The sequence below is a fragment of the Giraffa tippelskirchi genome, chromosome Y (assembly GCF_054371585.1).
Source record: "Giraffa tippelskirchi isolate mGirTip1 chromosome Y, T2T-mGirTip1v1.2.pri, whole genome shotgun sequence".
Taxonomy (NCBI): Eukaryota; Metazoa; Chordata; class Mammalia; order Artiodactyla; family Giraffidae; genus Giraffa; species Giraffa tippelskirchi.
In genome coordinates, this window is record NC_137290.1 from 19,692,684 (window position 1) to 19,709,407 (window position 16,724).

A 16,724-nucleotide genomic window follows, 5' to 3' on the forward strand; every position below is an offset into this window, starting at 1 on the left:
CATCCCAGACGACAGCAAGGACACGCCGGAGCCTGCAGGCATGTCTGCGCCTACTTGTCACCACATCAAAGCACAGCACCCTTGCAAGAGGAGAGACTGCTGCTCCCTTTCCACTTTCAAACCCTCTCTCAAGTTACTCTTTTGGTCAATTCTACCTCGGAACTTTTCCATACTGTCCATGGGGTTCTCAAGGCAAGAATACTGAAGTAGTTTGTCATTCCCTTCTCCAGTGGACCACGTCTTGTCAGAACCCCATGAACAGAAATCAAAACAGGACACTGAACAATGAGCTCCCCAGGTCAGTAGGTGTCCAAAATGCTACTAGAGATCAGTGGAGAAATATCTTCAGAAAGAAAGAAGGGAAGATGCCAAAGCAAAAACAACACCCAGTGGGGGATGAGACTGGTGATGGAAGTAAAGTCCGGTGTTGTAAACAGCAATATTGCAAAGGAACCTGGAATGTTAGGTCCCTGAATCAAGGCAAATAGGAAGTGGTCAAACAGGAGACGGCAAGAGTGACCATCGACATTTCCGGAATCGGCAAAGTAAAATGGACCTGAATGGGTGAATTTAACTCAAGTGACCATTATATCTATTACTGTGGGTAGGAATCCCTTAGAAGAAATGGAGTAGCCTTGATGGTCAACAACAGAGCCTGAAATGCAGTACTAGGATGCAATCTCCAAAAGGGCAGAACGATCTCTGTTCGTTTCCAAGCCAAACTATTCAATATCATGATAATCCAAGTCTACGCCCCAACACGTAATGCTGAAGAAGCTGAAGTTGAACGGCTCTATGAAGATCTACCCGGCCTTCTAGAGTTAACACCCCCAGAAGATGTCTTTTTCATTATAGGGGCCTGGAATGCAAAAGTAGGAAGCCAGGAAGGACCCGGAGTAACAGGCAACGTTGGCCTTATAGCACAGAATGAAGCAGGACAAAGGCTAAGCGAGTTTTGGCAAAAGATTGCACCAGTCTCAGCAGACACCCTCTTCCAGGAACACAAGAGAAGACTCTACACATGGGCATCACCAGAGGGTCAATACTGAAATCAGATTGATTATGTGCTTTGCAGCCAGAGAGGGAGAAGCTGTACAGGGTCAGCACAAACAAGACGTGGGGCTGACTGTGACTCTGATCATGAACTCCTTATTACCAAATTCAGACTTACCTTGAGGAAAGTAGGGAAAACCACTGGACCATTCAGATATGACCTAAATGAAGTCCCTGTGATTCGATTACACAGTGGAAGGGAGAAATAGATTCAAGTGATTAGATCTCATAGAAAGAGTGCCTGAAGGACTATGGACAGAGGTTCATGACATTGTACACGAGGCAGGGATCACGGCCATCCCCAAGGAATAGAAACGCAAAAAGGCAAAATGGTTCTCTGAGGAGGCCTTACAAACAGCTATGAAAAGATGAGAAACGGAAGGCAAAGTAGGAAAGGACAGATATACTCATTTGAATGCAGAGATCCAAAGAAAAGCGAGGAGAGGTAAGAAAGCTTTCCTCAGCGATCAATGCAAAGAAATAGTGGAAAACAATAGAATGGGAAAGACGAGAGTTCTCGTTGAGAAAATTCGAGTGACCAACTTTACACGCAGGAACTTTTCATGCAAAGAAGGGCACAATAAAGGGCAGAAATGGCATGGACCTAACAGAAGCAGAGGATATGAAGAAGAGGTGGCAAGAATACACAGCATAATACAGAAAGGATCTTCAGGACCCAGATAAACACGATGGTCTGATCACACCCCTAGACCCAGACATCCTGGAATGTGAAGTCAAGTGGGCCTTCGGAAGCATCACGACAAACAAAGCTAGTGGAGGTGATGGAATTCTAGTCGAATTATTTCCAATCCTAAAAGATGATGCTGTGAAAGTGCTGCACTCAGTAGGCCAGCAAATCTTTCCACAGGACTGAAAAAGATGAGTTTTCAATCCCAAAGGAGGGCTATAGCAAATAATGCTCAACTACTGCACAATTGCACTCATCTCACATGCTAACAACTTAATGTTCAAAATTCTCCAAGCCAGGCTTCAACAGATTGTGAGCCATGAACTTCCAGATGTTAAGCTGGATTTAGAAAAGGCAGAGGAACAAGAGATCAAATTTCAAACCTCCACTGGACCAACGAAAAGCAAGCGAGTTCCAGGAAAACATCTATTTCTGCTTTGTTGACTATGCCAAAGCCTTTGTGTGCATCGCAACAAACGGTGGAAAATTCTTCAAGACATGAGAATACCAGACCACCTGATATGCCTCCTGAGACATCTGTAGGCAGGTCAAGAAGCAGCAGTTACAGCTGGACATGGAAAAACAGACTGGCTCCATATCAAGAAGGAGTACATCAAGGCTATATATTGTCACCCTGCTTATTGATCTTATATGCAGAGTACCTCATGAGAAACGCTGTGCTGGAGGAAACACAAAGTGGAATCAAGATTGCCGGGAGAAATATCAATAACCTCAGATATGCCGATGACAGCACCCTTATGGCAGAAAGCATGAACAAAAGAGCCTATTGATGCAAGTGACAGAGGAGATTGAAAAACTTGGCTTAAAACTGAACATTCAGAAAACTAAGATTATGGTATCTGGTCCCATCCCTTCTTGACAAATAGAAGAGGAAACAGTGACAAATAATATGTTGGTCTCCAAAATCAATACAGATGGTGATGGTAGCCACGAAATTAAGAGATGCTTGCTCCCTGGAATAAAAGGTATGAGCAGGTTAGACAGCTTATTAAAAAGCAGAGGCATTACTTTGTCAAAAAAAAAAAAAAAAAAAAGGTCCCTCTAGTCAGTTCAGTTCAGGTCAGTTTAGTCGCTCAATCATGTCCGACTGTTTGTGACCCCATGAATCACAGCAATGCCAGGCCTCCCTGTCCATTGCCAACTCCTGGAGCTCACCCAAACCCACGTCCATCGAGTCGGTGATGCCATCCAATCATCTCATCCTCTGCCGTCCCCTTCTCCTCCTGCCCGCTATCGTTCTCAACATCAGGGTCTTTTCCAATGAGTAAACTCTTCACACGAGGTGGCCAACGTATTGGAGTTTCAGCTTCAACCTCAGTCCTTCTAATGTACACCCAGAACTGATCTCCTTTAGGATGGACTGGTTGGATCTGCTTGCAGTCCAAGGGATACTCAAGAGTCTTCTCCAACACCACAATTCAAAAGCACCAATTCTTCGGCGGTCAGCTTTCTTCACAGTCCAACTCTCACATTCATACATGACCACTGGAAAAACCATAGCCTTGTCTAGACAGACCTTTTTTCGCAAAGTAATGTCTCTGCCTTTTGATATTGTGGCTAGGCTGTTCATAACTTTCCCTCTAAGGAGTAAGCGTCTTTCATTTTCAGGGTGAGAGTCACCATCTTCAGTGATTCTGGAGACCCCCAAAATAAAGTCTGACACTGTTTCCACTGTTTCCCCATCTATTTGCCATGAGGCGATGGGACCAGATGCCATGACCTTAGTTTTCTGAATGCTGAACTTTAAGCCAACTTTTTCACTCTCCTCTTTCACTTTCATCAAGAGGTGTTTTAATTCCTCTTCACTTTCTGCCATATGGGTGGTGTTATCTGCATCCCTGAGGTTATTGATATTTCTCCCAGCAATCATGACTGCAGCTTGTGCGGCTTCCAGCCCAGAGTTTCTCATGATGTACTCTGTATATAAGTTAAATAAGCAGGGGGACAATATACAGCCTCGACAAACTTCTTTTCGTATTTGGAACCAGTCTGTTGTTCCATGTCCAGTTCCAACTGTTGTTCCTGAGCTGCATACAGATTTCTCAAGAGAAAGGTCAAGTGGTCTGGTAATCCAATCTCTTTCAGAATTTTCCACAGTTTATTGTGATCCACACAGTCAAAGGGTTTGGCATAGTCAATAAAGAAGAAATAGATGTTGTTCTGGAATTTTCTTGCTTTTTTGATGATTCAGCAGACGTTGGCAATTCCATCTCCTTCAGGTTTGTCCTCAATCAAATCCTTTATGATTATACAACATAAATGAGAAATAGATTAAAGGGACTAGATCTGATAGACAGAGTGCCTGATGATCTATGGACGGAAGTTCGTGACTGAAAACCATCCCCATGGAAATGCAATGCAAAAAAAGGAAAATGGCTGTCTGAGGAGGCCTTACAAATAACTATGAAAAGAAGAGAAGTGAAAAACAAAGGACAGAATGAAAGTAATTCCCATTTGAATTAGAGCTCGAAAGAATAGCAAGGAGAGATAAGAAAGCCTTCCTCAGCGATCAATGCAAAGAAATAGAGGAAAACCACAGAATGGGAAAGATTAGAGATCTCTTCAAGAAAACTAGAGTTACCAGGGGAACACTTCATGCACAGATGGGCTCGATAACGGACAGAAATGATAGGGACCTAGCAGAAGCAGAAGCTATTAATAAGAGGTCGCAAGAATACACAGAACTGTATATATCTATATCCATATATCTATATCTTCAAGACGCAGATAAGCGCAGTGGTACGGTCACTCACCTAGAGCCAGACATCCTGGAATATGAAGTCAAGTGGGCCTTACAGAGCATCACTAGGAACAAAGCTAGTGGAGGTGCTGGAATTCCAGATGAGCTATTTTGAAATCCTGAAGGATGATGCTGTGAATATGCTACACTCAATACGCCAAAAATTTTGGAGAACTCCGCAGAGGCCACAGGACTGGAAAAGGTCAGTTTTCATTCCAATCCCAAAGAATGGCAGTGCCAAAGAATGCTCAAACTACCGCACAATTGCACTCATCTCCCACGCTAGTAAATCAAGGCTCAAAATTCTCCAAGCCATGCTCCAGCAATATGTGAACTGTGAACTTCCGGATGGTGAAGCTGGTTTTAGAATAGGCAGAGGAACCGTCCAGTCGAAGCTATGGTTTTTCCAGTAGTCATGTATGGATGTCAGAGCTGGAGTAGAAAGAAAGTTGAGCACCAAAGAATTGATGCTTTGAAACTGTGATGTTGGTGAAGACCCTCGAGAGTCCTTTGGACTGCAAGGAGATCCAACCAGTCCACCCTAAAGGACATCAGTCCTGCATGTTCATTGGAAGGACTGATGCTGAAGCTGTAACTCCAATAATTTGGCCACCTGATGCGAAGGACTGACTGATTAGAAAGACCACCCTTATGGCAGAAAGTGAAGAAGAACAAAAGAGCCTCTTGATGAAAGTGAAAGAGGAGAGTGAAAAAGTTGGCTTAAAACTGAACGTTCAGAAAACTAAGATCATGGCATGTGGTCCCATCACTTCATGGGAAATAGATGGGGAAACAGTGCAAAGAGTGTCAGACTTTATTTTGGGGGGCCCCAAAAGCACTGTTGATGGTGACTGCAGCCATGAAATTAAAAGATGCTTACTGCTTGGAAGGAAGGTTATGGCCAACCTAGATAGCATATTTAAAAGCAGGGACATTACTTTGCCAACAAAAGTCCGTCTAGTCAAGGCTATGGTTTTTCCCGTGGTCATGTATGGATGTGAGATTCGGACGGTGAAAAAGCTGAGTGCTGCAGAATTGATGCTTTTGAGCTGTGGTGTTGGAGAAGACTCTTGAGTGTTCCTTGGACTGCAAGGAGATCCAGTCAATCCATTCTAAAGGAGATCAATCCTGGGTGTTCATTGGAAGGTCTGATGATCTGGCTGAAACTGCAGTACTTTGGCCATCTCATGCGAAAAGTTGACTCATTGGAAAAGACCCTAATGCTAGGTAGGATTGAGGGCAGGAGGAGAAGGGGATGACAGAGGATGAGACGGTTGGATGGCATCACTGACTCAATGGATATGGGTTTGGGTAAACTCCGAGAGTTGGTGATGGACAGAGAGGCCTGGTGTGCTGCAATTCATGGGGTCGCAAAGACTCGGACATGATTGAAAGACTGAACTGAACTTAACTGATGCTGGGCAAGATCAAATGTGGGAGGAGAAGGGGACAACAAAGGACAGGTTGGTTGGATGGCATCACCAACTCAATGGACATGAGTTTGAGTAAACTCTGGGGCGTTGATGATGGACTAGGAGGCCTGACTTGCAGCAGTCCATGGGCTCGCAAAGACTCGGACATGACTGAAAGACTGAACTGAACTTAACTGATGCTAGGAAGGACCAAAGGTGGGAGGAGAAGGGGACAACAAAGGACAGGTTGGTTGGTTGGCATCACCAACACAATGGACATGAGTTTGAGTAAACTCCGGGGTGTTGGTGATGGACAAGGAGGCCTGACTTGCAGCAGTCCATGGGCTCGGAAAGGATCGGACACAACTAAGCCACTGAACAGACTGACTGAACTCAAAATCAAAGAAAGGGATTCTGGGAAATGTAGCTCCAGACTAGGCAAATTAACACAGCGGAGCACAGAGCACTTGACTTACTAAACCCTTCTGCTTCACTTAGTAGGGTGAACTGAGCTTTGAAAAACCGACCTGACTGATAAAGAGACTTTGGACAAGTCTGCAGTGAGGAGACTTTTAGTCACTGCTTTAATTTTCCATCGTACGAATCTGCACTAGAAACAGTCTGAATGTCATTTTCCCCACCTGCCTTGCAGTCAGAACGTAACCATGGGACCTAGGCTCAATCAATTAGACGCACCCAGATGGTACCCAGGCTCAGCCAATCAAATACATCCAGATGGCACTTAAGACCAATTAGGTACAGCCACATGAAATGTAGGCTTAGCCAATGGATACACTTACAGGTGAAAGCAGAGTGAAAGCAGAGCAACTTGGTTCTGATGCATAGAATTCAATCTAGACGAAGTGGAAGGGACATAAGCCATGTCACTAGTGACAGCCACTGTGTCTGGAGCCAGTGGTAGTGACAGTTCAGTTCAGTCACTCAGTCCAGTCCGACTCTCTGCGACCCCATGAACTGCAGCATGCCAGGCCTCCCTGTCCATCACCAACACCTGAAGTTCACCCAAACCCATGTCCATTGAGTTGGTGATGCCATCACACCATCTCATCCTCTGTCATCCCCTTCTTCTCCTGCCCTCAATCTTTCCCAGCATCAGGGTCTTCTCCAATGAGTGACAGAAGATCCTGCACTCAAACTCTATATTGTTCATGGCTGTCTCTCCAGCCATCCCTCTCAGAAATCTCAGTCACTTAATATCCTTTAATAAGTTTCTTTCCTGCTCAAAGTTACCTCTAATGAACTCTATTCTTTCCAGTAGAAAGCTGACACCCCTGTAACTTCATTTAACCATCTAGCCTCTTTCCAAAACTAGATAAAATAAGGAACAATGTCCACCCCCATGGGCAGTGGAGTCAGGGAGATGCATTTTGTCAAATTACTATGGTGCCACAGACTCTGGGCCAGTGTCACCTGTGAGGGGGTCACTGAGCTGGATTGTGAGTCGGGTAGACCCATCTGAATCCTGGCTGTGGTGCTGACTGGCCTGTTGTGTGACATTGTGCATATCACTTTCCTCATCTCGGGAACTGACTGTGCTTAGTGTTGCCTCCTGGGGATATCATAGAGACCAAAAGATTCCTCTACGGAGCAATCTCTCAACCACACAGCTCAGCATGTTGGACACACCCACACCAGTGATGATAAAAGGAAGAAGAGTGACCTTTCTTTTGCTGGATTAAAGAAAATAGATAATAATAGAGGTTGTGTCCTCATGTAGTCCAAGATGAAGATGGTCTGTGAATGCTGCAGTTTAGAAAAGTTACATGTTTTTGGTTTTATATTTTTTAGTTTTCTATTTTTTATTATATTTATTTTAATTGGAGGCTAATTATGGTACAATATCGTAGTGGTTTTGCCATGCATTGACATGAGTCAGCCACGGGTGTACATGGGTTTCCCATCCTGAACCCCCTCACCCCAATTCCATCGCTCTGGGTCATCCCAGTGCACCAGCTCTGAGCACCCTGTCTCATGCATTGCACCTGCACTGGAGGTCTGTTTCACATATGAAAATATACAGGTTTCAATGTTATTCTCTGAATCCATCCCAGACTTGCCTTCTCTCACAGAGTCCAGAAGACTCTTCTATACATCTGTGTCACTTTTCCTGTCTTTCACATAGGGTTATCATCACTATCTTTCTGAATTCCATATGTGTGTGTGTGTGTGTGTGTGTGTGTGTGTGTGTGTTATTGGTGATTTTCCTTCTGGCTTACATCGCTCTGTTTAATAGGGTCCAGTTTCATCCACCTCGTTAAAACTGGTTCAAATGCATTCTTTTGAATGGCTTAGTAATATTCCATGGTGTATATGTACCACGGCTTTCTTAGCCATTCGTCTGCTGTTGTACATCTGGGTTGCTTCCGTGTCCTGGCTATTATAAACAGTGCTAGGGTGAACATTGGGGTACACGTGTCTCTTTCAATTCTGGATTCCTCGGGGTGTATGCCCAGCAGTAGGACTGCTGAGTCATATGGCAGTTCCATTTCCAGGTTTTTAAGGAATCTCCACACTGTTCTCTATAGTAGCTCTAATAGTTCACATTTCCATCAACGGTGTAAGAGGGTTCCTTTTTCTCCACACCCTCTCCAGGATTTATTGTTTGTAGACGTTTGGATAGCAGCCATTCTGACTGGTGTGAGATGGTACCTCATTATGGTTTTGCTTTGCATTTCTCTGATAATGAGTGATGTTAAACATCTTTTCAAGAGTTTGTTAGCCATCTGTATGTCTTCTTTGGAGAAATGTCTGTTTAGTTCTTTGGCCCCTTTTTTGATTGGCTCGCTTAGTTTTCTGGAATTGAGCTGCAGGCGTTGCTTGTATAGTTTTGAGATTAATTCATTGTCAATTGCTTCGTTTGCTATAATCTTGGCCCATTCTGAAGGCAGTCTTCTTCCCTTGCTTATAGTTTCCTTCACTGTGCAAAAGCTTTTCAGTTTATTTAGGTCCCATTGGCGTATTTTTGCTTTAATTTCCATTACTCTGGGAGGTGGGTCATAGAGGATCCTGCTGTGATTTCTGTCAGAAAGTGTTTTGCCTGTGTTTTCCTCTAGGAGTTTTCTACTTTATGGTCTTACATTTAGATCTTTAATCCATTTTGAATTTATTTTTGTGTACGGTGCTAGAAAGTGTTCTAGTTTTCCTCTTGTACAAGTGGTTGACCAGTTTTCCCAGCACAACTTGTTAAAGAGATTGTCTTGTCTTCATTGTATATTCTTGCCTCCTCTATCAAAGATAAAGTGTCCATAGGTACGTGGCTTGGACCTCTGGGCTTGCAATTTTGATCCATTTATCTATACTTCTGTCTTAGTGCTAGAACCACGCTGTCTTGATGACTGTAGCTTTGTAGTATAGCCTGAAATCAGGCAGGGTGATTCCTCCAGGTCCATTCTTCTTTCTCAAGATTGCTTTGGCTATTCGAGGTTTTTTTGTAATTCCATACAAATTGTGAAATTATTTCTTCTATTTCCCTGAAAAATACCATTGGTGGCTTGATAGGGATTGCATTGAATCTATAGATTGCTTTGGGTAGTATACTCATTTTCACTATATTGATTCTTTCAATCCATGAACATGGTATATTCCTCCATCTATTTGTGTCCTGTTTGACTTCTTTCACCAGTGTTTTATAGTTTTCTGTATGTATATATAGGTCTTTTGTTTCTTTAGGTAGATATATTCCTCAGTATTTTATTGTTTTCATTGGAGTGGTGAATGGAATTGTTTCTTTAAGTTTTCTTTCAGTTTTCTCCTTGTTAGTGTATAGGAATGCAAGGGATTTCTGCGTGTTCATTTTGTTTCCTGCAACTTTACTATATTCATTGATTAGCTCTAGTAATTTTCTGGTGGAGTGTTTAGGATTTTCTCTGTAGAAGATGATGGCATCTGCAAACAGTGAGTGTTTTACTTCTACTTTTCCAATCCGGGTTCCTTTTATTTCTTTTTCTGCTCTGATCGCTGTGGCCAAAACTCCCAAAACTATGTTGAATAGGAGTGGTGAGAGTGGGCACCATTGTACTGATCCTTACTTTAGGGGCATTGCTTTCAATTTTTCACCATTGAGGATAATGTTTGCTGTGGGTTTGTCGTATATATCTTTTATTATGTTGAGATTTGTTCCTTCTATGCCTGCTTTCTGGAGGGTTTTGGTGATAAATGGATGTTGAATTTTGTCCAAGGGTTTCTCTGCATCTATTGAGATAAGCACATGATTTTTATTTTTCAATTTGTTAATGTGGTGTATTATGTTGATTAGTTTGTGAATATTGAAGAATCCTTGCATCCCTGGGATAAAGCCCACTTGGTCATGATGTATGATTGTTTTAGTATGTTGTTTGATTCTGCTTGCTAGAATTTTGTAAAGGATTTTTGCATCTATGTTCATCAGTGATATTGCCCTGTGGTTATATTTATTTATTTATTTATTTATGTATTTATTTGTTTATTTTCGTGGCATCTTTGTCTGGTTTTGGTATTAGGGTGATGGTGGCCTCATAGAATGAGTTTGGAAGTTTCCCCTCCTCTGCAATTTCCTGGAAGCATTTGAGTATGATAGGTATTAGCTCTTCTCTCAATTTTTGGTAGAATCCAGCTGTGAAGCCGTCTGGTCCTGGGCTTCTGTTTGCTGGAAGATTACTGATTACCCTTTCAATTTCCGTGCTTGTGATGGGTTTGTTAGGATTTTGTTTTTCTTCCTGGTTCAGTTTTCAGAAGTTGTACTTTTCTAAGAATTTGCCCACTTCTTCCAAGTTGTCCATTTTATTGGCATATAGTGGTTGATAGTAGTCTCTTATGATCCTTTGTATTTCTGTGTTGTCTGTTGTGAACTCTCCATTTTCATTTCTAATTTTGTTGATTTGATTCTTCTCCCTTTGTTTCTTGATGAGTCCGGCTAATGGTTTGTCAATTTTATATATCTTCTCAAAGAACCAGCTTTTAGCTTTGTTGATTTTTGCTCCGGTCTCATTTGTTGCTTTTACATTTATTTCTGCTCTATTATATGATTTCTTTCCTTCTACTAAGCCTGGGGTTCTTGAATTCTTCCTTCTCTAGTTGCTTTAGGTGTAGAGTTAGGTTATTTGTTTGACTTGGTTCTTCTTTCTTGAGGTAAGCCGCTTTTGCTATGAACCTTTGCCTTTGCACTCATTCTACAGCGTCCCATAGGTTTTGGGTTGTTGCGTTTTCATTTTCATTTGTTTCTATGCATATTTTGATATCTTTTTGGATTTCCTCTGCGATTTGTTGCTTATTTAGCAGTGTGGTGTTCAGCCTTCATATGTTTGAATTTTAAATAGTGTTTCTCTTGCAGTTGACATCTAGTCTCAGTGTACTGTGGTCAGAAAATATGCTTGGAATGATTTGAAGGTTTTTTGAATCTACCAAGGCCGGACTTATGGCTGAGGATGTGATCAGTCCTGGAGAAGTTTCCATATGTACTTGAGAAAAAGGTGAAACCCATTGTTTGGTCAGAAATTATGCTTGGAATGATTTCAAGGTTTTTTGAATCTACCAAAGCTGGACTTATGGCCGAGGATGTGATCTGTCCTGGAGAAGTTTCCATACGTACTTGAGTAAAAGGTGAAACCCATTGTTTTGTGGTGAAATGTCGTATCGATATCAATTATGTCTAACTGGTCCATAGTATCATTCAAAGTTTGTATTTCCTTGTTAATTTTCCATTTACTTGATCTATCCATAGGTGTGAGTGGGGTAGCAAAGTCTTCCACTATGACTGTGTTATCGTTAATTTCCCTTTCATGCTTGTTAGCCTTTGCCTTACATATTGTGGTTCTCCTATGTTGGGTGCATATGTATTTATAATCGTTATATCTTCTTCTCGGATTGATGTTTTGATCATTATGTAGTGTCCCTCTTTGTGTCTTTTCACAGGCTTTATTTTAAAGTCTATTTTGTCTGATATGTGTATTGCTACTCCTGCTTTCTTCTGGTCTCGATTTGCTTGGAATACTTTTTTTCCAGCCCTTCACTTTCAGTCTGTATGTGCCCCTTGTTTGGAGGTGGGTCTGTTGTAGACAACATAAACAGTGGTCTTGTTTGTGTATCCTTTCAGCTAGTCTTTGCCTTTTGGTTGGGGCACTCGACCCATTTACAGTTAAGGTAACTGTTGATAAGTATGATCCTGTTGCCATTTGATTTGCTGTTTGGGGTTCGAGTTTATACAACCTTTCTGTGTTTCCTGCCTAGAGAAGATCCTTTAGCATTTGTTGAAGAGTGAAAAGAAGAGTTGGGAATAGATGTCTCTACAGTATCTTCATTAGTCCGAGGTAATAAGAAGAAGCATGTTAAAGCAAGGGGTAATGTGGATGATCAAAACTCTGACTTTCATCCTGAAACTTGAGGACAGAGTGTATTTTCAGCCTGCACAAGTTTAAATGTGCCATTCATACGAAAGCCTTCTACCATCCAGATAGCTGCTGAAACAAGTGCCCCAACTTGAAATGATTTCTCTTCTCCATCGTAAATATCAGTTAGACCACAGGAGCATACTGTGATACATCAATCTGCAGCTGCTTTAGGTGTTGTTGTTGTTGTTTTAATTGAAGAGAAATTGCTTTACAGAATTTTGCTGTATTCTGTCAGAATTCAAAATAAATCAACCATAGAGGCACATATATAACCTCCCATCTCCCTCCCCATCCCACAATCTAGCTTGAGCATTTGTCATGGGATTTCACATAGCAGCTGCACTAAATCAAATGGCTCTAGTGAAAATTTTGCAGCTATGTCTACTTCTGTTTCTCCGTACCGCAACTTATGTCCATTACAGAACAGTTAGTTTGGACCGAGGGTGGAGCCTTCTACCTTTCCAGGTTGGTATGGTAATATGTCAGCCCATGACCGTCCTTTTCCTAAACTACGACAGTCAGGCAATTTAGTTTTTCCAGTGCCAAAGATCCCTGATACATCTGCTGCTTCTCTTTCAAGATCCACTCATCAACCATCTTTGTTATTTGAAAACTGTCCTAATACAACTGATGTACCAAATAGGTGTTGGATTATGGAGGATACCAAAGTGTAAAATTAATGTTGGGAGATGTCAACAAATTCCTACAATTTTCTTATTTGAAGAAAAAAGTTACATATTCATCTTCATAGGGCCAATTTCTATTTTGGAATAATTAAGAGTAAAATGAGTCTTTATTTCCGTACCTGACTATTTTACTCTGCATAATATAAACACTTCTGTGCAAGGTCATAAAATAAACACTACACTTGCTTTCACTGAAACCCACAGTCAGTTGATTGACTTCATTGCATAGAAGTGAGCAGACCCATGTTTGGTTTGGTAACAGTCCTGAATGTTAAGAATATGTGTATAGAAGGGTGATCAATCACTTTTATTTCAGGAACCAAGTAGACTTATTGATGTGATTTTTCTGTGTAAAAATTCTTTAGCAATGACATTTTGCAGGTTTCATGTTTTTGGTTACTGTTTATGCAAGCAGCCTTTATTTTAAGTTGATGTAGAAGTAAACACTGGTTGAACATTGCCCTTCAATTGCTAGAAGACCAGTGACTTTATGATGTCAGAGCTACTCTTCAATTGCTAGGAGACCAGTGACTTTGTGATATCACAGCTTTTGACTTTGAGAACCATGCTGATGGTCTTGAGAGTTTATCTCTGTACGCCAGCCAAGCAGCACTTGAAGTTGGAGTGTGTAAAGTCAGACAAATGAGAAAAGTATCTGAAGAAAGATCTCTCTGAGATGGCACACATTCCTTCAGAAATTCAAGATGTGCCTCGTAAAGATGTATCAAGTGGTTCCAAAACCTCCATTGGATCGTCTTCGTGTGATTACACACTTACTGGGGACTCAGTTTTGAGATCTATGATTGAAGAATATGCTTTTCAGGCTTTGTCTAAGGAAGCTGGGATAAAAAGGCCACACTACACATGTTCTGTCTCTGAAAGAAATGAGTGGAATGATTTTCTTTCCCTCACTTTTCCACAAAAACTCTGGACTATAGTTGAAAGTGATCAGTTTGAATCTATTTGGTGGGATGAGAGTGGCACTTCTATAGTGATCAACGAAGAACTCTTCAAGAAAGAAGTCTTGGAAAGAAAGGCCCCTTTCAGAATATTTGAAACTGATAGTATGAAAAGTTTAGTTAGCCAGCTTAAACTTTATGGGTTTATTAAAAAGCGACAAACTTTTCAAAGATCTGCTTCACTCCCTGACTTTCTGGAAGAAGAAAACAATGTCTCTGTTTTGAGCAAGGTAATCCAAAATTTCCACTTACTGTCAATATGTAAGATTAAATCATGTGACTTAGAAAGCATGTTCACATATGTAGCAAAAACCGAATTTAAAATTGAGGTAGCAAACTGTTGAACACGTTTTATTTTTTGAAGTTGAGAACAGCTGGAGGTTAAAATATTTGATACTTAATACACTCTCCTAGCAACTTGAAATCAGATACATGTCCTCAAGCTACTTTAAGTGGTATTTACTGTATATATACAACATATTTTTTAGTTGAGGAGCATACTTGTTTCTAACATGTAAGGTGTTAAAACTACTAATGGAGGTGTTGTCTTTGATTCTATTTAATTGGCATCATTAAAGGAATACATTTTTATAGTTTAACTTTGCTTGTCAGTTTTACCTTCGTTTATAAAAAACTAAATAATTGTATCCTTTGATTTTAGTTACAGATCTACCATAATCCAAATTTCAAAAGAGGCTATCCCCAACTTTTAGGAAGAATGAAAAGAAGAGTTGGGATTAGCAATGTGTTTCCGAAATCTTCACTAGTTCCAGATTACGAGAAGAAGCATGTTAAAGCAAGGGTCAACATAGATGATCGTAACTCTGGTTTTCATGCTGAAACTAGTGGAGAGAGTCCATTTTCAGCTTCCACCAGTTTAAGTGTGCCTTTCCCACAAAAGACTTATACCAGCCAGATAGTCCCTAAAACAAGCGCCCTATTTCCACGTGACTTTCCTTCCCCATCAATATCAGGTAGACAAAGAGAACAGAACGTGGTAGATCAACCTGCTGTTTTAAACCAGTTGAGCATTTTTAATTGGCACTTCCATAGCACCTACACTCAAGCAAATGGCCACGTTGAGGACTTTGCTACTACCGCTACATCTACTTCTCAGAACCACATCGTATCTCCATTATGGAGCAGTTCTTTTGGACTGATGGTGGAGCCTTCTACATTTCCAGACAGGTATAGCGATATGTCAGCCCATGACAGTCCTCTTCCTAACCAGCAACAGAGAGGCAACTCAAGGTCCCCATTGCCAACGATCGCTTATACATCCACCACCTCTCTTTCAAGTCAATTCATCAACGATATTCCTTATGTGAAAACCATGCTAATTAAAACTGACCTATCAAATAAGTATCAGCTTATGGAACCTAATGAAGATTAAAATTTACGTTGGGAGATGTCAACAAATACCCACAATTCTTGTATTTGAACAATAAAGTTACACGTTCCTCTGCACAGTTTTGTTTTCTATTTTGAAACAATGAAGAGTAAATTAAGGCTTTATTTCAATGTCTGGCTATTTCTCTGCACTCTTTTATAAACTCTTCAGTTCAAGAAAACATCCGTTAGGCATCCTAGGTAAATGGCACCTAGCCTATTGTTTCTAAGCAAGAAAATGAGAACAAAGGGAAAAGAGGTAATGGATGTAAAGTGATTTGGGAAATCATCCCTGCTGAAATGAATGGGTGTCTAAATGACGATGGTGCGGGTGAAGGAACACATACAAATAAAATCACAACAAGTGCACCTACACAGTATGAACCTTAGTGCATTCACAGTTACATGATATTCTATTACGTATCGGTAGAGTCTTAAGATAGAGAAGGAAATGGTGCCCCGCTCCAGTATTCTTGCCTGGAGAATTCCGTGGAAAGGGGCTCCTGGTGGGCTGCTGTCCATAGGGTCGCACAGAGTTGCACACAACTGAAGTGACTTAGCAGCAGCAGAGTCTTAAGACATTAGACAGGAGATTGTCTTCATTCTAGAAATTCATTTCATACTTGAAAATATAAATATTGTAGCATGTCCAAAATTAGGAGAACCGTTATACCATCACTGTGATACCAATGATTACAGGACATAATCAGTGACTGGACCATGGCCAGCACAAGATAGGTATTTTACAAGTGGTACTGTATAGGGTCATTTTAGCTCTGCTCTCCTTAAGGCGTACCTTTATTTCCTGCCACCATGATTCCACCCTATATTTCCTAATGCATATTTAGATTTTGCTTATCTGTTCCCTCAGAGACAAAATAAATTCCTCTGGTGATTGCAGCACCTCAGGATGGTTAACAAGTTCTTTGAAGACATGATATTTGTTTTCCGTAGTAGTTTCAGTACCATTCTCTTACACCGTGCTTCTGGAGCTACAATCACACACACTGCTTTCAGATGTGCTAAGCCCCTTCTCACAACTTTGCCTCAACTCTTTCTTGGGGTTGGAAGGAACCTCTGTTCGCCCTCCTACCAAGGTGAGCACGGATATCAGGTCTTCAATGTGTTTGGGGTCTACCCTCTTTTCTTTGTGTATCTTTCACATCAGCTAAAACGTGTACTTACTGAATTATCAACAAGGAAATGTAACCACGAATCAAATGCTATATACATTACTCAACAACATCCTATAACCTGCACTATTATCATAATTGACCTTTCCTACTTACTGAGAATCTTTTCCTGGTTGATAAATATATATCTTATATGTCCATGAATGTCAAATGTGGGAATTCAAATTATAAAATGATTGCTGCTCTCATGAAGTTTA

The 16,724-nt window shown here is 41.1% G+C and overlaps 1 protein-coding gene across 1 annotated transcript; it reads left to right on the top strand.

Annotated features, from left to right (window-relative positions):
• Positions 1–13,529: 13,529 nt before the first annotated feature.
• Positions 13,530–15,412, top strand: LOC145537800 (heat shock transcription factor, Y-linked-like). Its single transcript, XM_081568668.1, has 2 exons — positions 13,530–14,175; positions 14,607–15,412. The coding sequence occupies exons 1-2, from the start codon at positions 13,663–13,665 to the stop codon at positions 15,336–15,338; spliced, it is 1,245 nt and encodes a 414-aa protein (XP_081424794.1). The 5' UTR covers positions 13,530–13,662; the 3' UTR covers positions 15,339–15,412.
• The last annotated feature ends 1,312 nt before the right edge of the window (positions 15,413–16,724 follow it).

Bases quoted from the DNA above. Each gene is read 5' to 3' on its own strand.
- LOC145537800 (XM_081568668.1), top strand. From the start codon at position 13,663: ATGGCACACATTCCTTCAGAAATTCAAGATGTGCCTCGTAAAGATGTA. The intron at 14,176-14,606 runs GTAATCCAAAAT...CTTTGATTTTAG, and splicing joins ATGTCTCTGTTTTGAGCAAG to TTACAGATCTACCATAATCC.